The sequence below is a fragment of the Myotis davidii genome, unplaced genomic scaffold (assembly GCF_000327345.1).
Source record: "Myotis davidii unplaced genomic scaffold, ASM32734v1 scaffold520, whole genome shotgun sequence".
Classification (NCBI taxonomy): domain Eukaryota; kingdom Metazoa; phylum Chordata; class Mammalia; order Chiroptera; family Vespertilionidae; genus Myotis; species Myotis davidii.
This window is the reverse complement of record NW_006292908.1, coordinates 790,882-805,419: the sequence shown is the minus strand read 5'-3', so window position 1 is coordinate 805,419 and position 14,538 is coordinate 790,882. Positions and strand designations below refer to the sequence as shown.

General features: G+C 37.0%; 1 protein-coding gene across 1 annotated transcript; it reads right to left on the bottom strand.

The window, feature by feature from the left end:
• Positions 1 to 490: 490 nt before the first annotated feature.
• RNF138 (ring finger protein 138, E3 ubiquitin protein ligase) lies at positions 491 to 13,775 on the bottom strand. Its single transcript, XM_006766376.2, has 7 exons — positions 13,758 to 13,775; positions 10,164 to 10,329; positions 7,648 to 7,763; positions 5,192 to 5,248; positions 4,319 to 4,427; positions 2,524 to 2,631; positions 491 to 672 (listed from the first exon to the last, which is right to left on the bottom strand). Exons 2-7 carry the CDS (start codon positions 10,299 to 10,301, stop codon positions 604 to 606), a joined length of 597 nt encoding a protein of 198 aa, XP_006766439.1. The 5' UTR covers positions 10,302 to 10,329; positions 13,758 to 13,775; the 3' UTR covers positions 491 to 603.
• Positions 13,776 to 14,538: the final 763 nt, after the last annotated feature.

Here is a 14,538-nt window from a genome sequence, read left to right as displayed (position 1 = left end):
TTAAGCTGTTACTTTTTAAACAGTTAAAATTATTAAAGAAATCTCACAAGTCTTCAAAAATACTAAATGTTATATAAATACCATGTTCTTAGAGTTGAATTCTTCAGCTAGAATCTGTATTAAAATTTTTTCCTTTGGATTGTTTCATTAGCACTTCAAGTCTCCATCTGCAATTCTGATAACTGGCTCAGATTTGTTAGGTTCATATCAACCACATGTTTCTGCATTTGCCACTGTGTTGCCTGTGTTCAATAACATCCCTGGGAGAAACCGCACCAAATTTCAAAAGCAACATAAGGAAAACTTCAAGAATGAGTAATATGAAAAAGATAAAGTACAACAAGAATTCCCTTTTCGCCATTACATTAGTGAAATATAATCCTTTCAATGCTTTTAAAGATAATGTCCTAACATTTATTTTTAACTTTTCAAGAGAACAAAATTTTCAGATGGCCTACCTTTATTTTTCAATTTAAAAATAAAAACAATGGACTGAATTACTTTTATTAATATACACATCAAGTTATTGAAATGGTGACTGCATTAGTTTTCTCCTTAAAGATGGCACTTGCAGGTACAAAGATGCTCAGATTTCTGTAGCCTTCAGATGTTTACTTGAAAAGATTCTTCAACAGCAGTTTGATATTGGGTTTCCTCGTCTAGCTGAAGATTCTAAAAAACAACATTAACATATCAATAGAAAACTATATTCCACTATTCAATACTTTGCCCAATATGTTACACATCCTGACACACACTACACATAGTTGAAAAAGTTTATGTTACAACATATATCCTTTTAAATAAATGAACTATCATAAAAAAGTTTAATTATAATAATTAAGAATAATTGATAAACAGGATCAGCAGAGAAAGTTGAGAATTAAAAGTGCCTTATGATAAATCATAAATTCAAAGTACAGTTAAGAGTGAACTACAATAAATGTTGTGTGATTTCTAGAAAAGAGTAAGAATGTCTGAAGGTAAAATAAATTTATTTTAGAAAAATAAGCACTTATTGCATCAGAGTTAAATAACAGTTTCTTAACCACCACATGAAGCTAAAAACTATAGCTCACTCAATCTTATACTACTGCTTCTTAACTTTAACAATTCCGTTTGCTATCAATTATGTCTATGGGTTTGCTTTAGAATAGGCTTTCACTGACAATCTCAAGTAATTAAAATGACATATTTTTCTATGGCAAGGTAAAACAACCTGCCAAATTGATCAAAAGTGGTTCACCAAATATGTTTTTGTTTTTCCAAGTACACAGATCTCCAGACATAGTAACCTTTCTTACGATGAGAATTTAAGAATAATCTACAATCCATAATAATAAAAGCATAATATGCTAATTAGACTGGATGTCCCTCTGGACGAAGCCAGGGCTGCAAGGGAAGCCCGGGTCCTGGGTGCCAGAGGGAGGCTGGTGCCAGCAGCTGGGGGAAGGAAGGCCTTCTCTTGCACAAATTTTGTGCATCCAGCCTCTAGTTACTTGATAAAAATGCTAAAATTGTAAGAGCACACCTAAATTTTACATATGTTTGAACTATTATTTTGAAATAGTATGATTAAAAATGCAAATTCCACAAAATAAACATTTATCAAGACTGACTATAATTTTGCCCTAGCCGGTCTGGCTCAGTTGGAGTGTCATCCTGTACACCAAAAGGTTGCAGGTTCGATGCTCAGTTTGGGGTGTGAACGGGAGAAAACCATCAATGTTTCTTTCTCACATCAATGTTTGTCTCTCTCTCTCCTTTCCTCTCTCTCTCAAAATCAATTTTTTTAAAAAAAGAGTAATAGTCACTGTCAGAATTGCACATGCCTGCATTTACCTACACTTGAAAACAAGTACAGTATCAGCTATTCTCTGTTGGAATTAATGTTAAATTAGATAAAGTTTTAATTCACTTAAGTGAATAAAATGCAATCTCACAATAAATAAAACAAAGGCCACATCTAAGTTTTTAAAAATCATGACGACACCTTCGGGAGGCAGAAATTAACCCCATGCTTTGCTTTGGGGATCCATTTTTACATTATGAAACTTCCCTCATTCTCCCTGTAAAAGCAGTCAACTACGGCCAAAATGTACAACTTAACTGGCTTTACCTGATAACTAAGCCCCCCCATCTCAGAAATGTGTCTCGCATGCTGGATGTATCTATCATAATGGGATTCACACACACACTCATGAAAAACACACCCTCCTTCATCCGGTATATCCTTTTACTTCTCTAGCAAGTACCTACAGTTTCATCTAACTCACTGTGTTCATCTGAGGTTTTGCTCTTCCTCTGTTAATTATGTCTCTAGTAAAGGAGGTGGACAGTATATTAAACTTTTCACCACTTCCACAAACCAAAATTCACCTAAATTATAAAAACACCAGAGCTTGTTCTGTAACCATCCAATATGATACAACAGTTTGCCTCAAAACTCAAGTCTACATTGAGAAAGTCAATTTAACTTTAATACTTAAACAGTAGTTTCTTAATCTCGCAGAATTCACTTACCACAAATTCTCCATAATCAAACTGATGTCTTTGATTTAGATGACTAACGAAATTTCTAGTAATCTGGCTAGGATCTCCCCAAGGAAGAGACACACAAATAGGACATGTCTATGAGAAACAATGTTTTAAATAAAAAACAATAAAAATAAAACGTTATAATTATTGAAGGTATTAAAACACAGGCTTATATAACTGAAGACACCTACATGAAAAGCATTTCTATAAGCCAAATTCCATGACTAGATCATTTGTCTACCAAATTACCTTAAATATAAACTACACGAACACAACACAATGAAAAGAGGATCTTATACATTCTATTACTTAAATCCCCAATTACACAACTGTTCCAAGAGAAACACCACATCCAGCCTTTAGCAATATTAATTGTAACGGTAATTATCATTAACCAGTATGTAAACTCACTTGAGCTACACAATAACTGTTATATAATTATTATAAGCTTTATTTCACTTATAAGTAAAATGAAAGGGTAGTAAACTTTAAATTGTATTCTTAAGGTTTTAAATGAAGTACATCTTAAAAAATGAATGGATTACTGAAATGAAATAAAAAAGAACTTTAGTAACTGAACTCTAGCCAAGTCTATGCTATATTGAACATAACGTAGAAACAAATAAAAATTTGGTAATGCAATACAAAACAAAATCTCTTAAATAGAAGGTTTTTGCTAGAGACAGCTTTGGCACTTCTATTTGTTTATTTAACAGTAACTCACCCTGCTAAGTCTCCCTTAGTACTAGGAGAGAGCTTATGGACAGCCTCAATAGTTAACTGAGGCATAGTTTTTCACATCTTTGTTCTAGTACATCCACTAAAACTGCTCAGAAATATCTGCAATCCTTATTTATAACATTTCCTTCTATATCAAAACGTACAACTGAAAGGGAAGTATCTCTTCTAGCTCAAGTTTTTCCTGCTTCACCCACAACTGAAGTCACTCACCTGTGGAACTCATGTTCCACATGAGGAGCTGTAGGGTTACGAACACACAATGTTGAAATCCTGCACTCTATCTCCTTCACTCACCAAAAAGGTCTCACCACTTTCTTACCCTCAAGATGGTATAAAAAGGATATATATGCACCAAAAAGGAAGTATGATTCCTTTCTTTCCTGGCTGTATGAATTCACATACTCGAGTCTGCAAGGACCCACACTTAAAACAGTGGCTTTATTCTCACATGTAGTTTTCACCTGTAGCAGACCCACCTGACCAGGCTGAGCTGACTGCATCTGGCACAGACCAAGAAACCCAGCAGCCCCAACAGAGCTGGGTCTTGCCCCCTCAGTAATGAGTTCCCAGTTCACTCTCATTACTTCCCTCTTCTCTAGGCCCATGGTCGGCAAACTGTGGCTCGCAAGCCACAGGCGGCTCTTTGGCCCATTGAGCGTGGCTCTTCCTAAGCCTTAGGAGTAACCTAATTAAGTTAATAACAATGTACCTACCTATCTAGTTTAAGTTTAAAAAATTTGGCTCTCAAAAGAAATTTCAATCGCTGTACTGTTGGTATTTGGCTCTGTTGACTAATGAGTTTGCCAACCAATGCTCTAGATAGACTAGGCTCCTATATAACACTCACAATAAGCATCTCTCTTTTATAAGTTACTGAAATCTCATTTTGCTTCAAACCTTTCATCTTTTGTTGACAAAAATCTACCTTATTGATAATGCCCCTTCCAAATTTAAAACTACCTTCCCTGTTGTTCACACGAAGTGAAATAAACGAACAGCATACTTTAAGCAGCAGGCTGTCTTAAACATATGGACTTACCACAGGAACTATTTGAAATAGGTGATGACTGTTACAGTGATCCAGTAAACGCTGTCTGGTAAAATTTGATTCTTGACACAAGGGACACTTAAAGGTGGGATGCCCAGAACTATAAAACAATTTTAAATGAAGTATACTTAAATTTGAAATCACAAACCAAAACACAGAAATAATGCTCTTCTGTTCTTAAGTCAATTACTTATGTTTCTTTTTTTTAAGTTATAATAATTAGACTATTCAAAGATTCTCTAATTTTGAAAAATAAAAAGACTTTCATCAATATCTTTCATCTATCACAGCCTATGGGAATCAAAATACAAAATTCCTAGGAAAAAGTGAAAAACAAAAAAGCACTAATTACCAGAATGATCAGTATTTCAAGGAACTTATATGCATATATCCATAACCCATGGATACAGACAATAGTGTGATAAAGGCCTGGGGTGGGGTGGGGTGGGTTGTGGGGAGAAGGGGTCAATGGTGAAAAAAAGGGGACGTCTGTAATACTTTCAACAATAAAAAATAAACATGATAGACCAAAAAAAAAAAAAAAAGAAAGAAAGAAAGAAAAGCATCCTTTCATGAAAAAAAAAAGCACAACATTTTGAGGATGGTGATTCACTGGTTGTAATGCCTCTGAGTTTCAACAAGGGACGGTTCAATACTGACAACCTGCCTACACTATGCATGGAAGAGACATCATCACGGTGGAGGAGAGCTCTCTTCGAATTTAATGTGATCCATAAAATCAGCAACTGCATCATTTATTTCTAAACTAAGTTCTAGCATAATATCTGGTGATTTAACTGAATAAAAATTTTTTAATTTAAAAAGCTATTATTAAATAAAGTAGCAGGATTTTCAAAAGCTTACCTTGTATTCTCTTGATACGTTTCTATGTTATCAGATGTAGATGTTTCACTCCTATTACTTAAGAAGAAAAGGGGGTAAAGTTAATACCTCAAGCAATAAAGCACATTATAGATTCATTAACTTGAACTGCTAATGAAGAAGGCTAGTCCATATTTGTTGTAAAAGCCTGAACTTCAAATAGTTCTGAACAACAAAAAGGAGGGCATTAATTACTTTTCAAATAAATTCTGATAAGACAGTTTATTGTGCCTTTATGTCCTTCAAAATTAATTTATGCAGCTACCAAAGTATAGAGAATATAGAATTTGGCATAATTACCTTAAATCTACAGCATGATAACATTTCCCCAGGTCCTTTAGACTTTAAAATTATGACTACTTCCACCTAGTAAGTATCCAGGCTAGTAAGTATTTGAATGCTGGGATAGACTCAAAAATTCATGAACATTCTGATTTGTAACTGGATATGGTTTAAGGTTGTGGCCTCCAAAGTAGAGTAGGTTTAAGAAAATATCTCAGTGCTCATTTTCCAGAAAGAAACTAGGCTCTCACATTTAATACATAGAGTTCCCTGACACCCTCATTCAGATCCCATGCTTGAGACATGTGTCACATGCAGTATTAGAGAAGCCCTGAGGGAAGCGTGGGCATTCCATACAGGGACATTACAGAATTCATCAATGAGGTCAACTTTATAACAACAAGGCCTTTCAATAGGAGAAATGTTGAAATAGAAATGAGTTAGCTAGTGAACAAAAAACTGTACCACACAGGTTTAAGAGTTGTTCAACTTAAAAACTGGCTCTTCATTTTTCTTTTACAAGAAGACAAGCAGCACAGCCAGTCCTCTCTACCCAAGAACTTTGCATCCACAGATTCAACCAACCATGGATTAAAAATATTCCAGGGGGAAAATCTCAGGAAGTTCCGAAAAGCAAAACTTGAATTTCCCACACACCGATCAGCTGCCTCCTACAGCCCCTTACCAGGGATTGAGCCCTCAACTCATGTGCCCGACTGGGAATCAAACAGTGACCTCCTCATTCATGGGACACTCACCAGCCGGACTACCATAACAGTTTTAACTGAAGAGTAGGGGAAAAGCCCGACTGCAGTAGAGCAATTAAATGCAAAAAAATTAGCAACATGTGGAATGAATTGCTACTAAAAATAAAATCTGAAGAGACTCTGCTTGGCATACTGTCCCCTGGGGCCTTTCTATAATAGTGCCTAGACTGCCTTTCTTTACACAATGTGTGTGTGCTTGCTATTGAGTTTTTAAAAATTAAACACTTCACTGTTACAGATACACACAGGGGTGGTAATACTAGGAAGAAAAGGGAGTGACCCAAAAAAGAGGACAGTGGTCACCTCTGGGCATATGGGACTCAGATGGTCATGGGTTCAAAAGGAGATTGTAAGGTGGTAAAAAAATGTTTAATTTCTTTTGACCTGGGTTTGTGGATAACTAGTTATTTATCACTATTTTTTAAAACACACAGGCATTTTGGCCATTCTTCTATATGAAATACCTTTCCTAAAATGTCTACTGTACAGAAATATGAGACAATATGATACAAATCAAGCCAAATGCTAGTTTTTTAAAAATTGAGACAAAATAGAAATAAGAATTTACTTGTATCAGGTCTCACTTTACATGACATTTAATTGTCAGAGTAGAAATCTCAAACAACTCTATTTATTAGGTAGCATACAAGAAGATTCCAGTTTGTACACTACTGAAAGGAATTTTTTTCTAGTTTTTAAATTTCAGTTGCAAAAGAAAATAGCCTTCACCTCTCAAATCTATTTTTTATCCAAAAAAGTGTCAATTTTCTTAAAATGATTTTTAAATAACATAAGTTTAAGTATATCATGTCTAATGCATAGAAATCTGAGACAATAAGATACACATCAAGCCAAACCTTAGTTTTTAAAAAATTGAGACTATGAACATAAACTGATAAACAAAAATAGAATCAGAGACATAGAAACATTGAACAGACTGTCCAACCTATGAGAAGGAAGGGGGTGAGGGGGCTAGAGAGCAACCCAAGGACTTATATGCATGTATATAAGCATAACCAATGGACACAGACAGTAGGGCAGTGAGGGCATGTGCTGGAGGGTGGGAGCGGCCAGGGAGAGGTCAATGAGGGGAAAAGGAGACTCATGTAATACTTTAAACGATAAAGAATTTAAGTTAAGAAAAATAATAATAAAATAAAATAAAAATTGAGACTAAAATAGAACTAAGAACTTACTAGTACTAGATCTCACCAGATCAGCTGATCTACCAGATGTAATTTTTCATGTATCAAACTTCTGAATACACAAATGATATAGTTCTCATTTCATTTTACTTTAAACAGACACACAAACAAAACAAACCTTATCATATAGTTCCCAAAACAAATTCAATAAAAAATTCTCTTTTTAAGAATAAATATTGCTTACCTGTTCCCTACTGAATCTTGAGAGATCTGAAAGTTTGGAATGATAGCAGAAACACCATATTCATCTTGATACTTCTTACAAGATTTGTAATGATGTCTCATGCGATAGAATTTAATCTGTAAATTATTAAAATTTAATGTGACTTTTATTTAAAATAGAACTCACCAAGATTTGAGATATTGTCAAAAGAGAAAAAAAGATAAAACTAGATAACTAAATACCCCATTTAAACAAGAGGTTCTGTTTAAATCGTTTAATTCTCAATTGTTTCTGTCCATTAGGTGTGAAACAATGGAGAAGAGTTCATCAGTCTGTAAACTCACTGCAAAAAATATCTATCTAATAATAGGGTAATATGCAAATGGTCAGGACGCCATCACAGTAACGACTGATCAGCAGGCTGTGTGCACAGGAGGTGCGGGTGGGCGGGGACTTGCAGTGTTGGGGATGCAATGACGGCTGCCGCTTGCCCAGGGCCGGCTCCAGGCTCAGGCAAGCTGCCAATGGTCGCTGCCACTGCAAGGGCCCAAGGCTCAGGCAATGATGGCTGGGCGAGGCTCAGGCAAGCCGCAGTGGCTACGAAGACCCGAGGCTCAGGCAGCCTCACAGCTGGCAGTGGCAGCAACAGAGGCATGATGGGGGCATCGCCTTCCCCTGATCACCTCCTGCAGAGGGAGGCAGAGGTGGAAGCAGCAGCGAGGGAGTGATGGGGGCAGTGCCTTTCCCTGATCAGCCAGTCGCCTCTGGCAGAGGCAGGACATCTCTGAGGGCTCCTGGACTGTGAGAAGGGGCAGGCCGAGTTGAGGGACCACCCCCTCCCCACCAGGGTACAAATTTCGTGCACTGGGCCTCTAGTTAAAAAATAACTTTACACTTAAAACACTACTACTAATAAAAGGTAAATGAAAGTACTACGAGGTTGGCTCAGGGTATTGGGCATTGCTCTATTCTTTACTGCAACTCAGCAGAGTGAGAAAGCACTTTAAAAAAATTACGTTTCTCAGTTAACACTTTTTTCAGTTTCTCAGTGAGGAACAGAGCCAAAAATCTCTCAGGTGCATTTTCCAGGTTTACTTCATTGCCCTGTCAGTTAAGACCTTCCTCAAAGAGATGGAAACACAGACTGACTTGTGTGAATGCATGAAATAGCAACTGGTTTTACTCACTGACTGTATTAGCTATTTGAAAAAGTTGCTGCAATAAATTCATAGGATATGGCTTCACCATTTCACTCCCTCTCCAAATGATAGAACAATAAAATCCCAATTGGAGAATTAATGCCAGTTATTTGTCAATACCTGACATTCCCACTTGTTCCAAAAAACTTAGGCAAAGTCTTCTGCCAGATATTTTGTGATTTCTTATATAAAACACATAAATACACAAGTAAAGTGGGCTGCTAATGATTTCTTAACTACCTAAATCCATCAGGCCATTTCTGTGTGCAAAATTGCAATAATGCCCTAGCTGGTTTGGCTCAGTAGATAGAGCATCAGCCTGCGGACTAAAGGGTCCCGGGTTCAATTCCAGTCAAGGGCAAGTGCCCAGGTTGCAGGCTTGATCCCCAGTAGGGGGTGCACAGGAGGAAGCCGATCAATGATTCTTTCTCTTCATTGATGTTTCTATCTCTCTCTCCCTCTCCCATCAGAAAAACTATTTAATGGTTGAATTTGTACCAGAATGGGGCTTAAAGGACTTAAATGCCAATTTGCTCATTTAGTTCATTTAGTAAATAATAAATGAGTAATTACTTTGAGAAAAAGAAACCACGATAAAAATTATGGCAAAGTCAGAGATTATATCTTTCAGTCTCTGTTCTCTATAAATTTATAATCTACTAGAGGCCCGGTGCATGAATTCCTGCACCAGTGGGGTCCCTCAGCCAGGCCTACGAGATCAGGCAGAAACCAGCTCTTCAACATCCCCCGAGGGGTCCTAGATTGCGAGAGGGCACAGGCCAGGCCGAGGGACCCCACCGGTGCATGATCAGGGCCGGGGAGGGACGCAGGAGTTTGGCCAGCCGAGCGTGTGTGTGTGTGTGTGTGTGTACACACACTAGTAGCCCTGCACACAAATCCATGTGCCATTTGCTCAGCAGTAGCTCATTGCCACCCTCCAATAGCTCTCCACCCACTGCCCCGCCCTCCTGTAGCTTTCCCCGCCCCCTCTCCCTGCCCCCCCTCATAACTTGCTGCCCCACCCTCCTGCTGATCCATGATCCAGTCATTACGTGGTTGGTCATTACACATCGCGGCGTAACGACCATTTGAATATTACATCTTTATTATACAGGACTGGTTGAACAGATGACTGGACACTTAGCTTATTAGGCTTTTAGTATATAGAATAGCCATCTCTCTCTCTCTCTCTCTCTCTCTTTTTTTTTTTTTTGCATTTTCACCTCAATTCCCAATCTAAATGACTCTTCCCTTCAAAACAATACCCATCAAGAATATTCAGACAGGAACTTCAGGACAGAAACTTGACTTGCAAGAGCTATTTCACACTTACTGTACCTGTTTTGCACAACATCTGCAGCTACCAGATAACTTCCTCATGATATTTTCAAGGTCTAAGGCCCGTTCAGGACATGCTCTTTCTCTTCTAGTCACATTTCCACGACAGAGCGGACAATGTATTCCACTTTCTCGCATTGCAGTCAGGAAACATTTTCTACAAAAACTAAACCAAACAGTTGTGACATGTTAACTACAGAAAAAAGAAGTCTTTTCATTGCTATAATTAAACACAAACAAGCACTTACAGATATGCATTTGTGCTAAATAAGTGAGGCAATACACATGTACATAAATCTCAGAATTTTAAAAACTGTATGTGTATTTCTCTGAGTGTAAGACTAATCATGGGCTACATGGGAATATAAAAGAAACTACAATCAAGTCTGCTTTATAATTTTTTTAACATAATACATGAAAAATAAACATTATATCATTCAGTAGCTCTGTGATCTCACACTGCCTTCCTTGCCCTTATAAAAATGAAAGAATGGACCATATCCGCTTTTGTCTCAAATTGATGTATATCAAGATGTTGTTCCACGGGATATGAACAGGTCTACTACAGAACAGCACACAAATTGATCTGGAAAATTATAGAATAAACAAAGTTAATAAGGTATCTTTTTTTTTTTTAATCCTTACCTGAGGATATTTTTCCATTGACTTTTAGAGTGGAAGGGTGGGGGAGAGACAGACACACACACACACACACACACACATTTGATTGGATGCCTCCCTCAGACACCCTGACCAGGGCAGGGGATAGAGCCTGCAACCAAGAATCAACCCTGGGACCCTTCAGTACACGGGCCAACACTCTTATCCACTGAGCCAAACCAAAACCAGGTACAACAATAAGATATCTTCTAAGAAAAATATAAGTGTTGCCCAAACTTATGTGGTCAGGAAATATAAAAACTTCCCACAACAGTGTGCAATGGAACATAACTTGAAAAATATTTAAGAACCCTTCCAGCTCTAACCATCTATAACCAACATTACACTAACTGAAACCAAATTACTAAAATTTTAATATCTTCTCCCTTAACACAATAAAATACCAAATTTGATCAATTTGCTTTTAGAAAAACCAGGTAAAACATTGCCATCTATATCTGAATCCATCTATATCTCAACCCCCTATAAATTCAAGTATACCAATTTTCCTCAACTATACTAAATTTGAGAGGTAATAGTATAATAACAGATTACAGAATCTGAGTTTCCTAACTGTAGCATTGAACAAGTCACTTTTCCCCTCTAAAATCAATTTCCTATCATAAAATAAAAAATTATCTATACTTGATAGGGTTGTTCAGAGGATTAAAAAAAAGTAATGCAGTAAAATGCTTATCACAGTGTTTTTGACATTTAGGAAAGTGCTCAATAAATAGTAGCTAATACCTTTAAAGTAGTATTAGAAGTGACTACCAATTATTAAGACATTAAAAATATTCACCAAAACCAGGAGTAAAAAAATAAAATAAAAACCCACAGAGTAATACTGAGATACCATTTTCCAGTTATCAAACTAAAACCTAGTTTAAAAAATAATAACAGTGTTAGAGTGCTCCACATACTTGGATAGCAATTTGTCAATCCTGGAAGAAAGGTGTCCCAAAAGTTTGAGTGCCATTTTAAGCTTTAATAACTTCAAATGGATAAATATTACAAAGTGAAAAAACCAACACTTCCAAGTTTAATATTTTAAATTAAAAATTTTAAGTTTAGCCCTAACCACTTTGGCTCAGTGGATAGAGCGTTGGTCTGCAGACTGAAGGGTCCCAGGTTCGATTCTGGTTAAGGGCATGTACCTTGGTTGCGGGCACATTCCCAGTAGGGGGTGTGCAGGAGGCAGCTGATTGATGTTTCTCTCTCAGCAATAGTTCTAACTCTTTATCTCTCTCCCTTCCTCTCTGTAAAATATTTTTAAAAATTGTTTGTTTGTTTTCTAAACTTTGAATAATAAATTTTTAAATTATGTTTCAGTGTTTGCATTCTTTCATAAGAGGAATTAGAACAAAAACAAAACACTCACTGAAATAATAGAGTAGACCAATGATTTTTCAACCTTTTTAATCTCATGCACACATAAACTAATTACTAAAATTCTGCAGTATCAAAAAATTTTTTTTTCCTGATCTGACAAAAAATATAAGCATAATTATGATTCACTCATACCTGATGGCTATTGTTGTATTGGCTGTTGTCTTTTTTTATTTGACAATCCAAGGGAAAAGAGGTCAATGTCCCTGACCAAACAGTCCGGTATTGCATGTTCTAAAAATTCTTGTGGAGCCCTGGCCAGGTAGCTCAGCAGGTTAGAGCCTCATCTTCAGTCTTACCAAAAAAAAAAATTATGTTGAGATCTGACTGCAATTGCATTAGCATTTTTAGAGTTATCTGGGGAAGGACTGACATCTTAATTTTACTGTTTTGTCCATAAATATGTCAGCTCTCTTATCTTGTGCGTTTCAATAAAGTTTTTAAATTTCCCTATAGAAGCTTCATGATGTTTATTAGCTTTATTCTAATAAACACTAAATATTCTAAACTATTGCTCTTGTATCCAGAAACCTCTCTGTACTATCCTATTGGTCTAACAGTTTCTCAGTTGTCACACTTAGGGTTTGCATTAGTATTATCATCTACAAATTACACTCAGATGTACACACCCAAAACAATACTGTATATTGGTTACCAGATGCATTCATTTTGAAAGTCTAAAGTTAAGGGGGTGGGGGGATAAAAAAAAACTTTATAAATTCGTAAGTTTTACTTACAAGCATACACACAAAAGTCCTAAATCAGGCACAGTGATATAAGAGAAAGGGTGTGGAATAGTTTGTTTCATTTTTATTGACTGATTTTAGAGAGGAAAGTAGGGAGAAAAAGGGGAAGAAGAAAGCGGGGGGCGAGAAACCAATTTGTTGTTCCACTTATTTATGCATTCATTGGTTGCTTCTTATATGTGCCCAGCCTGGGAGTGAACACCTTCGTGTATGGGGATGATGCTCTAAACCAGTGGTCTCAAACCATGAGGTCCGAAAGGTTGGTGACCACTGCTCTAAACAACTGAACTACCTACAGGGCCAGGGCTAGTTCTTTTGTTTTGTTTTTTTAATCTTAAATCTAATCTTAGCAAACCAAGCAAAACTGGCTTTTAAAACAATTGTCCTATGTGTAATTTTGCTTTATATCAGAACACACAGCCAATATATTTCAAAATAAACTACACGTAAAATCTGCAATTTCTTTGTTAATATTGCTAGCAACTATTCTGAAGAGCACCATGAAGGAAATGTCAAAAGTCAGCACCTATTCTGGTCCAAAATATTTTTAATATATGATCAAAAGCTTTTCCGGGTGGCTCAGTTGGTTGGAGTATCAATCCAATGCACCAAGGTTGCAGGTTCAATCCCATCAGGGCACATATAGAAGGCAACCAGTGAATGCACAGATAGGTGGGACAACACATCAATGTTTCTCCATCACTCTCTCTCTCTCAAATCAATAAAAAAAAAACTAATTATATTAAAAAGCTTTTACACACTTTTCTAAAAGCCAAGTATTTATTTAGTTGAAAATTACTGTTAATTGACTGTGTTCCTTCAGGGACACATCTTTTTTCTTTTGCCTTGCATATTAGCTAAATGTTGAATTAATTTTCACTGAAAAGTAAAAACAAATACAAAAAACTTACGTGCAATAAATTGAACAAACTGTACAATAAACTCTCTAAATATTAATTACATTGCTATAGACAACTGACATTGTCAAAAATAATGAAAAACACTCACATAAGAAACTAAAAACAGTAATCAGGTTTAAAATTAACTTAGGACTTTATATTTATTCAAAATGTAAAGACAAAAAGAAACATTTCCAGTTAAAATAGACAACATAATAAATGCAAAACAAGGGGCTTTATTAAATAGACTAGAGGCCCGGTGCATAAAAATTTGTGCACTCGGAGGGAGGGGGGTGTCCCTCAGCCTGGCCTATGCCCTCTTGCAGTCTGGGACCCCTCGGAGGATGTCCACCTGCTGGCTTAGGCCCGCTCCCTGGGGAATCGGGCCCAAACTGGCAGTCAGACATCCCCCTAGCAGCCTGGGAGCCCTCAGGGGATGTCCGACTAAGCTGCAGTCAGACATCCTTAGCGCTGCTGAGGAGGCAGGAGAGGCTCCCACCACTACTGCTGTGCTCACAGTCATCAGCCCAGCTTGTGGCTGAGCAGAACTCCCCCTGGTGGGAGCACACTGACCACGAAGGGGCAGCTCCTGTGTTGAGCGTCTGCCCCCTGGTGGTCAGTACATGTCATAGTGACTGGTTGTTCTGCCATTAGGGTCAATTTGCACATTACCCTTTTCAT